Below are 12,365 nucleotides of genomic sequence, written 5' to 3'. Positions count from 1 at the left end.
TAGGGTGACCTGAAAGTAATGTAGTTTCGGCGCATTAAATATTTGTCAGTCTTAAAACTAAATTCATTTTTTTCGATCTAGCATTGAAGAGTTGTTGCTAACGAGGGTGAATACAGTACTGATAAAAAAGTAAAACCCTGATAACAAATATGAAATGCTCCGAAACGACATTACTTTCCGGTCTCCCTAATATGTAAAATAAAAATGAGCTCACAAATGCTTATTTCAATTTCCGTTGTTAGCTGACCTATGAACGGCAAAACTTAACAGTCCTATAAATAGCTGTCACAAACAGTTCTAAATAATTCGCCAATAAGTAACGACAGAGTCTCTATGTGAGCATAATAATGTTAGAAATTCGAATGCAACATTATTAACACTAAATGTCACAATGGCATGTATGCTAATATTCACGTGATGAACATCTCTAATGCATAGGTAGGGGTAATGGATTGGCAATCAGGAATGAATATTTAATAAAATCCGAATGAATGAATTTCGTGAGTCCAAGTGTGCGAGATTTTCTTGCGCAACAACAAAAACATTTTCATCCTAGTTCTCTAATCTTTTATTTTACTCTTGGATTGCCATTTACCTCAATTTAAGTCCCACAGTGGACTGAAGACACGGTTCCCAGTAGAACACCGAAGTGAAGCATCACTCGCTGCCGTCAGTAAGCGGGTGGGTGACCACACTATGATCAGCCTGCATAGGGACCGAGGGTGCTCAGTATCGGCCCTCGTTAAACTGCTCGACCGTAAAGTGCCGGATTTGACGTGCAGGTCGTCAGACTACCAAATCAGGTTAGCCATCCCTTCTGCAGCAGATGGCATGTCTTCGGATCATCCTCAGGGATGTTTCCCAGACAGTCGCCAATAGCCCATTGGGCAGCTCAAGTGTGACGTCAATAAAATACTTACCTACCTACCTACATCAATTTGTATGTTTGTACCCAATCAAAAGAACTCCTGTATGACCCACACGCAGGGCTTTTTGAATAAAAACTAATGTACATATGCATTAACATTCCTAGGAATATTCTCACTGCTCGAATAGACAAGCGTACGGATGTTTAATATCTACATGTTAGAACAACAACTGTTCGATTTGCAGTTACGCATTGTGAATCGAATGCAGCTTATAATATTCCATTTTGCCTAATGAATCCTAGCCACTAAATACGATGAAATCCGTATGTTTGTATACGAATCTATTTGTTGGATTCGAACCTGTGTCGCACCACCCGTCTTCTGAACAATCCCATTTCTTCCTTAGTCTCTTATTAAGTTTCAAATTTACGGATTTGTTGGGTAGGGTTTATTCTATGCTAATTTTTCAGAGAAATAAGAATAAATTCGATGCAATGATCAAAATTTACAAGAAAATTGTACATTTTTAGTAGAATTTTATATGCGGTAGTGCAAAAAATTTTTTTAAAAAAATTTTTTCATTTTTTTTCTTCTGAAATATGATACAAGGAACAAAAATTATTAAAAAGCTCTAAATTTTTCCTTGATACGAGGAAAATAAATTAAGTTAAAACGTTTTTTATACCGGGTAACTTTAGGCTTTTGTTTGTGTCTCTTTAACTAGTTTCATTTTGTCTTTATTTACAGGAAAACTTCCAATGTGTCATTGAAATTGAAGGTGCCAAAGAACGAGTACTTGCTATAGCTAAAAACAGCAAGATCATATGTTCTGAAACTGCAGTAAGTGTCCTACTTTCCCTCTCTGCACCATAGATTTATACAGCTATATATAGGCCATAGTACTCCATGCTGCAGAAAATCTTTCTCTACATTTCAAGTGTGTAGCCTGGTTGGAATAAGGGTCCAAGAGGTCGTGGGCTCGACGTTAAATCTGTCGAGTCACAAAGTCCTCTATGTTCCCGTTGCAAATCATACCTCTGGGGGTACTGATCTAGGATTTTCTTTGTCTTCTTGATTGGATTCAAAATGACAAGGCCACGGAGTCGTAAACTGGGCCGGCTGTTCAACGACGGTTATAAAAATAAAAGTTTGTAATAAATGTACTGCCGTTAGTCGTGATATCACGTAATCTTCAGTCGCCTCTTCTATTATTTACAATGAATAGAGTGACACTAAAAATTTTACGTCTTCTATGATGGGTTGCAACTTAAGGACCTTAACTTGGACAGGTTTTGAAGGATAAAAATGTTTTGGAAAAAGATTTTTCATGTCTGTCTTGATGTTTACATCACGCCTTTAAGCTGATTAAGATTCACACTCATTTATTTACAATGCTAATGAAGTGAGTGAATAAGACTAATTGAAAAAGGAGTGATATAACTGCTCTCATCGTCACTAGTGGCCTGAAATAAGTCGTGCTGCATTTTTTTATTAGCCTGAAATATCTGGATTCGTTTCAATAAGTCTGAAAAGTACTGAAGATTCTCAATAAGTTTTTAATCCATTCTTTCAAATAACATGTTTTTCCACTCATTCTGGTAAAAGAATTCAGCTTTTTAAATGTAAATATTTTATCCACATGATTTCTCTCCCTTCAGAACGATATTTCTATAAATATATATAAATCAATATTTATTAATAATAAACATAAGCGTGTAAATGTTTATATAAGTAACAGCGTTTTTAAAAAGTGCTTACTTTCGATTCTAAAAAGTGCTTGATTTTCCCTTTTCGAGATTTCTTTTACATGTCGATTTTCACATTGTTCTATTCACAATGTTTTCATTCAACCACAATCGGCCTACCGTCGGTCCATAGCAGCAATCATGTTAGAAGAAATACTTGAGCTGAGTTCGGTGGGATGTGTGCTGCATTTTGCTAGATATTCTCAATTTGCTAATGTATATAGTGCTTAAAAATATCTTTTAATGCTTAAAAAGTGCTTAAAAAAGGTACTTATTTTTTGTTGAAAGATCTCACCCTGGTAATGTTTATATAAATGTTTACTAAAAAATATGCGTGTAATGGTTCGATTTTATTTGTTTTTTTTCTTCTTTTTAGTACACATATCAGGCAGAAGTAGGAAAAGTAACAGCAACATTGACCGTTTTATGGAACGACGATACATACATCGATAAAACCAATGGTAAGAAAAGAAGAAGAAACTCGTTTTTTTTTTACTATAAATTCTCTTCCGATATCATATTAACCAGTTTTTTATTTTAATTTTTAGTCACTCTCTACAAGTGTCCACTTCTGGGCAGTCACGGGGGTCGGGCAGACTGCTCTCTTTGCCTCACTCGCGACCGCAAGTACCAGTGTGCGTGGTGTGACGGCTCTTGCAAATACGGCGATTCTTGCCTCGTTCCTGTAGCCACTACCTGTCCACCCCCCAGAATAGATTATGTGAGTTTTCGAAGCACTCTTACCCCCCAAGGAAATGAAAAAAATCAATATGACACTCATTTTTTTTTTTTTTTTAAATTTCTAGATCCACCCTTTGAGTGGTCCGATCGAAGGAGGGACACTGGTCACTATAGAGGGTAGCAATCTCGGGACAAGCGAAGAGGAAGTCCGGGACAACATCACCATTGGAGGAATTCCTTGCATCTTAGAGGACTACTCTGTGTCGGTCAGGTAACAATACAAATTGAATCCATCCTCTTTCGTTCTATGTTCTAAGAATACTTTTTAAGGGTCATCGTTCTTTTTTTCTTTCTCTAGAATTTCGTGTCGAACGGGACAGAGTCCGAGTTCCATGTCGGGCGATGTCCTGGTCGGAAACAAGGCAGGAGTGACTCTAGCAAAGGAAAAATTCTCCTACAAAGTAAGTTTTCCAACTGACTTTTATTCATGAATCCCCGTGAGCCGTGGTGGCTCAGGGGATAGAGCGTTTACCTTCCAATGAGGTGATTTTATTCGAATCCCAACCATGGCTGATCGATACGAATTCCGGCATGCACCCACCACACAGCTGAAGTACAATATCCTCCTCAGTGGTAGACGGATCATGGGTTAGAGTCCCCTTGCCGTCCTCATATGATCTCAAAATTATTCTAACACGCATCTTTGTTATTTCTTAGATATCATCTTTGTTCTTCTTCATGTCATATCTTGTAAATCTGTAAAAAAAAAAGAAAAATTTAAATGATTTAATAAACACTCCCTGATCAAAGTATGCTCCCAGGGTTGTGGTGGACTGGACTAGTAGCAAGACGTGGACAATACGTGAAAGGGTTTTTCAAGCCTAGGTACGTGCCCACGTCTGGAGGCAGTCCTCTTACCGTTGGGCTAACCATGAAAGGTGTCCTTGGTTTTCCTCTCCATGTAACGCAAAAGTGGATTGGTTTCCTTAAAAAAGTCCTCTATGACGGCACATTTCTCCCAATACTTAATCCAGGCGTTCTCTTGTCTTCTGGATTGGGTTCAGAATTACAAGGCTACGGAGTTGAACATTAGTAGTCGTAAACCCAATAAATTGGGTCGGCTGCTCAACTCCAATTATAAAATATTAATCACCGTGAAATCACCCTCAGAAAATTATTTCTGAAAATGCACTGCAATATTTTTTTTAGTAAAGATGACGAAAAAATCCTACAGTGCAAATTCTCTTTAATTTAAACCATAGAAATAGAAAGTTCAGTTAAACAATGAAGTTTCAAATGTAGATTCTTTTCTTTAATTTTCAAAATATCATAATTTAAACAAATTATGGCAGGATATAATCCAGGATTATGCGGAGGAAAGTAATCCTGCCATAGTTTAAACAAATTATGTCAAGAACACTTCAGATTATGGCATTTTGAAGAAATTTTTGTTACTCTAGGTTTACCGTTACTCACTTTTACTTTTCTCTATTTAAAATGCCAACAAAAACGAATTTACCGTAAAAAGTTTCTCCTGTTTTGATAAAATTGTAAATGGCGAAAAAAAAAAACGATACTTTGGGATTATCCTGTCTACACTCGCGAAACTGCGCAAATCCTTTAGCGATGAAAAGCAATTTCCAAAATAAACATAAAAATTCTAAGCACATTAAATTTATCAAATAATAATAACAAAAAAAAAAGAAAAGAAAAAAATATAAGTGTAAAAATACCTAAAAAAAAAAGTGTTAAACTGAGTTAAAAACCTTTTTTTTTAATACATAATTACACATTGAATTATTCTTGAATCTAATATTATAAATCATTCCACGGCCGAAAATCCTTGAAAGAGCCAACAAACAAGTCATTAATCGCCGCCACATAAATTCTTTTCAAGTGCTTTCGGGTAGTGTTTCGTTATTTTGCCACACCCCCACAATCATAAACATTTGCGGTTATTGGTGTAGAAGGTACCTTTTTGTCGCCAATGTCTTGAGTTAGATAAAAGGGGAGCTACCTAATTTTGTACTTTATGTCAATTATCAAAAGCCATGGTAGCTAGTTTTCGATGAGAACCCACAATTGTGTTATATGGAGACGGCTAGCCCGTCTACCATTGTGTGAGGGACGCGATGGCTGATCGATACTAATTCCGCGTCCGGTTTGTACTGACCACAGTGCGGACGTAAAATATCCTCAGTGGTGAACGAATCATGGGTTAGAGCAACACCTCCTAGAAGTATGAAGGCCTCAGCACGGATCAATTTAGTAGTCCGATGTGACGAAGTTAACTGCGCAGTTGATGAAAAATAAGAAAGATGTCATTACGTTCGGGGTATTAAGCTGCGCAGTGGTTGAAAATACGATATATGTCATTACGTTTGGACTACTAAAGGATATTTATGGTAACCCGTGCAGAGGCCTACTCTTTTCTAGGAGGTGTTGGTTAGAGTCCCCTTGCCGTCAGGCTAGCCGTGAGAGGTTCTCGTGATCTCCCTCTCCATGTAACGCAAATGCGGATTGGTTCCATCTAAAACAGCGTGTTTCCTAAAGTGTGGTACGCGTACCCCCAGGGTTTCGGGAACAGTTTAGCGGGGGTGCGCGTTCTTATACATATTTCAAAAAATTTTATTACGAAAATTTCAAATTTTTTATTTGAAACAAAGCTAGCCATGAAAATTTACAATTATGTATGTTTTTATTGTCTATTTTTTGCAAAGTTAATAATGAGTGGTGTAATCAGCCAGTTGTGGTCTTCAAAAAAAAAAGAAATAGATTATTGGACGTAGAATCGCATCTCAGACTGAAATTGACCACAGGAGAGCCGAATTAAGATGAACTGTTATCACCGCAAATACAATATCATCCTTCGCACTGATGCAAATAAGCTTATTAACAAAACTTTGTACCAAAAAAGAAAAACATATCTTTTAAAAAATACATTAATTTTTTTATGAGTGGTACACAACGTTACGAAAAGGGTACACAAAAGTCAGAAGTTTGGGAAACACTGTAAAAGTCCTACACGAAACTAAATTTTTCCCAATACTTGATCTAGGTCAGTGTTTCCCAAACTAACGACTTTCGTGTAACCTTTCTAAATTTTTCGTAATGCTGTGTACCACTAATAAGAAATTGAATGTATTTTTTATTATAAAAAAATTGCACAAAAGTTAAAAATCACAACGGGCTCCTGACAACACTAATTATTAACTGTTAACTCAGCAAAATAGTCAATAGAAAAATACGTAATCGTAAATTTTCATGGCTAGTCATGTTTTTAAATAAAAATTTTTGAAATTTTCGTTTGTTGTAAGATATTTCGCATAAGAATGAGTACCCCCGCTAAACTGTTCCCGTACCCCTGGGGGTACGCGTACCACACTTTGGGAAACACTGATCTAGGTGGTCACTTGCCTTCTGGATTGGGTTCAAAATGACAAGGCTACGGAGTGGGTGCCTGGATAGCCTGGTTGGTAAGGCACTGGGCCCATCCCCACCGGTGAAGACTCCCCGTGTAGTAAATGGTGACTGATGCACGTAAAAACTATCGAGTCACAAAGTCCTCCATAACAAATCATACCTCTGGGGATCCGTGAGTTTCCTTGTCTTCTGGGTTGGTTCAAGGCTACGGAGTTGAACAATAGTAGTAGTAAACCCGGCTGTTCAGCGACTGTTATGAACTTGTATTTAAAATCTGCATTGATTGCCTTTAAAAATAAAGAATTTCTAAATGCTGCAATTAAGGAAAAAAGAGGATTCCCCTAATTGCGTAACGAATCAACAAGAGGAAGTGGATAATTAATTTTCCGATGAAGTGGATTATTTTGAAAAAGATAAGAAAAAATAACCCCTCTCTCTCGAAAAATACATTTTCAGAAAAAAGAAAGAAAGAAAAATAAAACGGGAGCCTCATTATAGGCCCGGAGTACATAGCTCTGTTTGCTTAAATAAAACAGTAAAAAAATGAACCGAAGAAGAAAAAATGTTGGCGAGTGGATATTTAAAAAGTTAAAAAGAAAATATTTTGTTTACCTTATCTTCTTTGTTTGATTTGTAATCGAAAAACTAATTTCAAAATGGTGCTAGGATGTGACCAGTTAAGAATAAAAGAATCTTATTGAAATTTTGTTTCAATTCCCCCCCCCCCCCCATAGAAATGCCATAGTGGTAAAAGATTTTTTCCTCTATAGAAAAGTCATTCTAAATTTTTAGTGATAGTCCAGGCATCATCATTGACCGTTACAGATACGTCTTAATTTGGATGTAATGATCTCAGAGAAATAAATAAAACATTTTAAGAAAAATTTATTTATTAGCTATTAAAAAAGGCCATAATTTTTAAAAAAAAAAATTAACATGGGTAAGTATATATTACAAACATTCCGAGAAAACTCTGGCTAACCAGCATTTGTCAGTACATTTATCGTTTTTACTCGCTCGGAAGTTTGCCGATTTTGATGTTGGACTGCACCCGTGTTTTGTTTGATTGTATATCCAAGGGTCCCCAACCCTATGCCCGCGGGCACCATGGCGCCCGTCGATCGATCTAGGTGCGCCCGCTGCTTGTGCCCAACGATAAAATATTTCAGTTTTCCATTTTCCCAATAAATGCTTTGCAAATACATACTGAAGTACGCTGGCTCAATAAAGGCAAAGTACTTGATAGATTTCTACATTTAATTGGAGAAACAAAAAATTTTCTTGCAGCCAAAAATCAAACATTTTTAGAACTAAGAGATCCTCTTTGGCTAGCAGATTTGTCTTTCATAACGGACATAATGGAAAAGCTAAATAATTTAAATTTGGAGCTGCAGGGAAAGGACAAACATAAAGCAAAAATGATAGAGGTTACAAACTCGTTCGTAGCTGAGCTAGTTTTGTGGATATCACACTTGAAAATGAAGTCTCTTGTGCATTTTCCAAACATGAAAAATATGATAGGTGACAGTGAAATTGACTTATTAACATTTGTCATCAACCTCCGGTTGCTTAAAGATCAATTTAAAAAGCGCTTTCAACTATTTAATATCATCGAGCCTTTGATAACTTTTTTGTTTATCCTCTTACTAACCCAATAAACGTAATAGCTACATACATTTCAGAATTTCTTCAAGTAAAGCGAGAAGAATTGGAGGTCTTCAGAATGACATTATCCTCAAAACTATTACATCACATGAGAAATTCTATAATATAGTTGAAGGTTCCATTCTTAAAAAGAGCATCATATACTCCCAATTATGTAGCGCTGGCCAGCGAAATGCCATGCCAAAAACCACATTGACTATATTTTATAAATAAATTTTATACTTGGTATGTTTTGAAAGTAATTTAGTAATCATTTATTTTACAGAAGAATATTAATACTCATATGTTAAATTAATGTGTATTATTACCTATGTCTACCAACTATAAATTTATCTTGAAAAAATAAATGGTGCCCGCCGATATTCTGGCTCTTAGGTACAAAAAGGTTGGGGACCACTGGACTATATACGATGGTTGCTGAATTGGCATAGAAATAAGAGGCTTCACTGACGTTGTTGTTTTAAGAACTATCCGACTCATTGGCCCGGAATAGTGAACTGATTTTAAATTAAAATGTTTTTTACTCATTAAAAAGAAATTCACATTTCAACTTAAAACTTGTTTTGTTTTTGATCCTTGCATTTATTAATAAAATAAAAATAAAAAATATATTGATTTTTTGCATTTTTTTTTTCTTCTTCAAAATAATTGGGAAAGAAAGTGTTTAAAGGGATCAAGAAAAATCATTCTCTTCATTTCTGTTAGGATTCATATTCAGTGGTTGGAACTAGTGATGCCCACTAGGGCATCTTCAGTTGCCAAAAATTGGTAATTGAAAATTAATGAATTGTTCTCAACGGACAGTTAGGAGCATGGGTAGAGATCCAAGGTTGGCGATTTATCGAAAGATATCATTGCCGAAAATAAAGCCAACCCCCCATAATCAATATGAAATAAGTTGGCGATCGCAAATTGCCAAAAAGACTGTTAGAATGCCATGCAACTGAAACATTTTCACGGTAATAAATAGATTTCCATTTAGTGAATCTACATTAGTATTGGAATAAAAAGTTAGCATTGATCGATAAGAAAAGCTTCATATTCGCTTTTTATAAATTGCAATAAAAATTAAATACATTCAATTCGATTAAGAATGATTAAAAAAAATATGAGTTTAAGAAACGAATTTTAAGGGCTAGGAAACATATGTAATGCCTATTGTGGCACATTACGAAGGCTATAAAAAGTTGATTTTAATGATATGGGTGAAAAAATGTATTGATTTTTGTGTGTACACAGGTGGTGGAGCTGTCTCGGGTTCAACCCAACAAAGGTCCTCAGTCTGGTGGTACGCGACTTTATCTCATCGGATCGAATCTCAATGTCGGAAGTCACCTGAAAGTCATGCTCGACGACCTTCCCTGCAATGTCGACAGGTAAGAGCACTCGATAAGCCCAACTTTTTTAACTAACCAATTTTATAAAAAGATAAACTTTTTTAAGCCTATTCATCCTTTAAGCCTATATGTTTGATATGTACTATATATTGAAAAAGTGGGTTTTTAAAAAGCCTATTCCACCTTTTTTCCTATTCGCCTTCTGAAGCCTGTTATACTATATATTGAAAAAGTCCTTCTAAATTACAAAAAATGGATGATTTTCAAAATTTTTCTCTGCAATATTTTTAGAATCTAGTTATTTTATCATGATTACGTAAAGCTTTTGAAAATGTTTTTTAATTTTATTGATTTTATGTTTATGAATTAAAAACTTTAAACAATAAAAAAAAACATAATTTTTATTCCTGCATAAATCCTAATTAAGATTTTTTTTGTGAAGTGATTAAAATAATTTTTTAGTGCTTAAAAGGTGCTTATTTTTTGTTCAAAAATCGGGGTACGCACCCTGATAATTAAGGAATAGTAAGCTCCTTAACAGTCAAACAGTTTTTGTGCGTGAATGTTGATTCTGAGAAAAAAAACGAATTTTCAAGACGTAGAAAAAGATTTTCTCGCTATCCCATTTTCACTGGGTTGAAACCCTCGAAAAGAACCAATTTTTCCACATTACTAATTTGCCTTGACTCAATAATCCTCAAAATTTAGAAGTTGGCGATATAATCGTCATTTTTGGAAAAAATTGACATGAATCGTTCTCCCTCTTTAATCTCCATACGTCAATAATTGTATAATTAATAAAAGCAGGGGTCTGTCCAGACATGTTGTGAAAGGTCCGTTTTTGTAAAATTGTAAAAAAAAAGACTCGTAATTTGTGAATATAAAATAAATGTGAAGTCACATTCTTTCAACCAGGGTCCTGCTTTTGTGAATGTGTGGAAATAGGGTCCTGTTATTGCAGAAAACTTTTTTTAAGGAATTTTTATATTGCAAAGACATAAAAGATCATGCTTAACACTGTAAAATTATAATTAAACAAATTAAATTTTCAAAAATAAACGGCAATTGCTGCTATTAAGTTAGAGATATGACATGCAAATATTTGGTATTTAGCCTATACTGCACAGTTCCGCAGTGGACTGATCGTTAAGACACAGTTCCCAGCAGATCACCGAAGTCAAGCATCACTGGCTACGGTCAGTGTGCGGGTGGGTGACCACTTGGATCAGTCTGCGTAGGGACCGAGGGTGTGCGGTATGGGTCCTCGTTAAACTGTGCTACCGTAACGTGCTCGACTTCGCGCGCAGGTCGTCGGGCTACCGAAGCGGGGGTGCCATCCCCTCCGCAGAGGATCAAAATTGTGATGGCATGTCTTCGGATCATCCTCCGGGATGTTTCCCAGACCGTCGCCAATAGCCCACTGTGCAGCTCTAGTGCGACGTAAATTAACAACAACAACAACAGCAGCCTATACTGCACAACACAGAATATTCATTTCGGACGAATAAAGGAAGAAGCGTCTGCTTAAGACAAAACTTAGTTCGTTTACATCTGCCTTTCTTTCCCCTCCTTCCTGGGAAGGGTTTATTCGATTAACAAAACAATAATGAATAAAAGATAAATTATTTTGTGAAGGGTCCGTTTTAAGTTAAAATATTTTGTGAAGGATCCGTTAAATTTCTTCTTAATAGACCCCTGAAAAGATACCAAAAAAAGAATCTCACTAGGGCACTACTAATGACATACTTTAGCCAAGCACTATAGGTTTCCAAATTGACTTGTGTTTTCAGGACGTTAGCTAGCAACAGCCAAATCAGTTGTCGCACTACCAGGAGCCCCGTGCCAAACTACAATGTGAGTACTCTGAAGTTATTCGTGGATAAGGCCATCCTAGTCCTCCACAACCCCTTCTCATACAGGGATGATCCCATTGTCAAGAAGATCACCCCCCTCAAGAGCTTCGTCAGGTAAGCCTTTTACGGAACAATGTTTCTTAATGTAGGTGCTCTCGAATTACATGTATATTACTTTTGTTGACTACGTAAGTTATCACAGGTTTTTATTTAAAAAAATGGAACGTAAAAACATTGAGCTCATTTTTTTCCCTTTCGAAGTTGCCAGATTTTCGAATTCAAAATATTATTTAAGATGTTAACGAGAAGCAAACAAGAAAGAAGTATGCAACTTGAAAGAGTAGCAACAGATGTCTTCGTTTGAAGTTGTTAGTGCTTTGTTTTAGTTAGAAATGGCGAAAAGTTTCCTGATATTTAAATAAATGTAATTTTTATTAACTGTGTTTCACTAACATTCCGTTGTTCTTTATTGCGATATCCGACAGGTAAGCTATACAATTTAAAGCATAGTTTTGACTATTAAAATACACAAATGCTCAGCAACCTGTATAATTAATTTAGAAGTATGACACAAATGTGAAGTAAAATGAAAAACGAAAATAGATAAACAGATCGAATGCAATGATACTTCAACGTTCTAAGTAGAACAAAATGGCGACTTTGATCGGCAGCAGCCAATCAAAATTGAAAGCAGCACAAAGGGCTTACTAACTAGATCTTCAATTAAAACTCGGAACTGTTCTGATTCGAAAATCATTTTCACTTCGAGAATTATTAAAAATGAAGCATAAA

At 35.8% G+C, this 12,365-nt stretch overlaps 1 protein-coding gene across 8 annotated transcripts in view; it reads left to right on the top strand.

Annotated features, from left to right (window-relative positions):
- LOC107443911 (plexin-B) overlaps nucleotides 1–12,365 on the top strand; it is a 193,497-nt gene that overhangs the window by 146,756 nt on the left and 34,376 nt on the right. For all 8 annotated transcript variants that reach the window (XM_071182958.1, XM_043047550.2, XM_043047548.2 and 5 more), the window contains 7 exons: nucleotides 1,617–1,709; nucleotides 2,991–3,075; nucleotides 3,163–3,335; nucleotides 3,421–3,566; nucleotides 3,654–3,756; nucleotides 9,623–9,759; nucleotides 11,511–11,687. In XM_071182958.1, coding sequence (XP_071039059.1) covers nucleotides 1,617–1,709; nucleotides 2,991–3,075; nucleotides 3,163–3,335; nucleotides 3,421–3,566; nucleotides 3,654–3,756; nucleotides 9,623–9,759; nucleotides 11,511–11,687 — 914 coding nt within the window. The remainder of the gene's footprint in view (nucleotides 1–1,616; nucleotides 1,710–2,990; nucleotides 3,076–3,162; nucleotides 3,336–3,420; nucleotides 3,567–3,653; nucleotides 3,757–9,622; nucleotides 9,760–11,510; nucleotides 11,688–12,365) is intronic.

The sequence above is a fragment of the Parasteatoda tepidariorum genome, chromosome 7 (genome assembly GCF_043381705.1).
Source record: "Parasteatoda tepidariorum isolate YZ-2023 chromosome 7, CAS_Ptep_4.0, whole genome shotgun sequence".
Lineage (NCBI taxonomy): Eukaryota > Metazoa > Arthropoda > Arachnida > Araneae > Theridiidae > Parasteatoda > Parasteatoda tepidariorum.
Note: the sequence above shows the minus strand (reverse complement) of the source record. Positions and strands in the feature narration are given on the sequence as shown.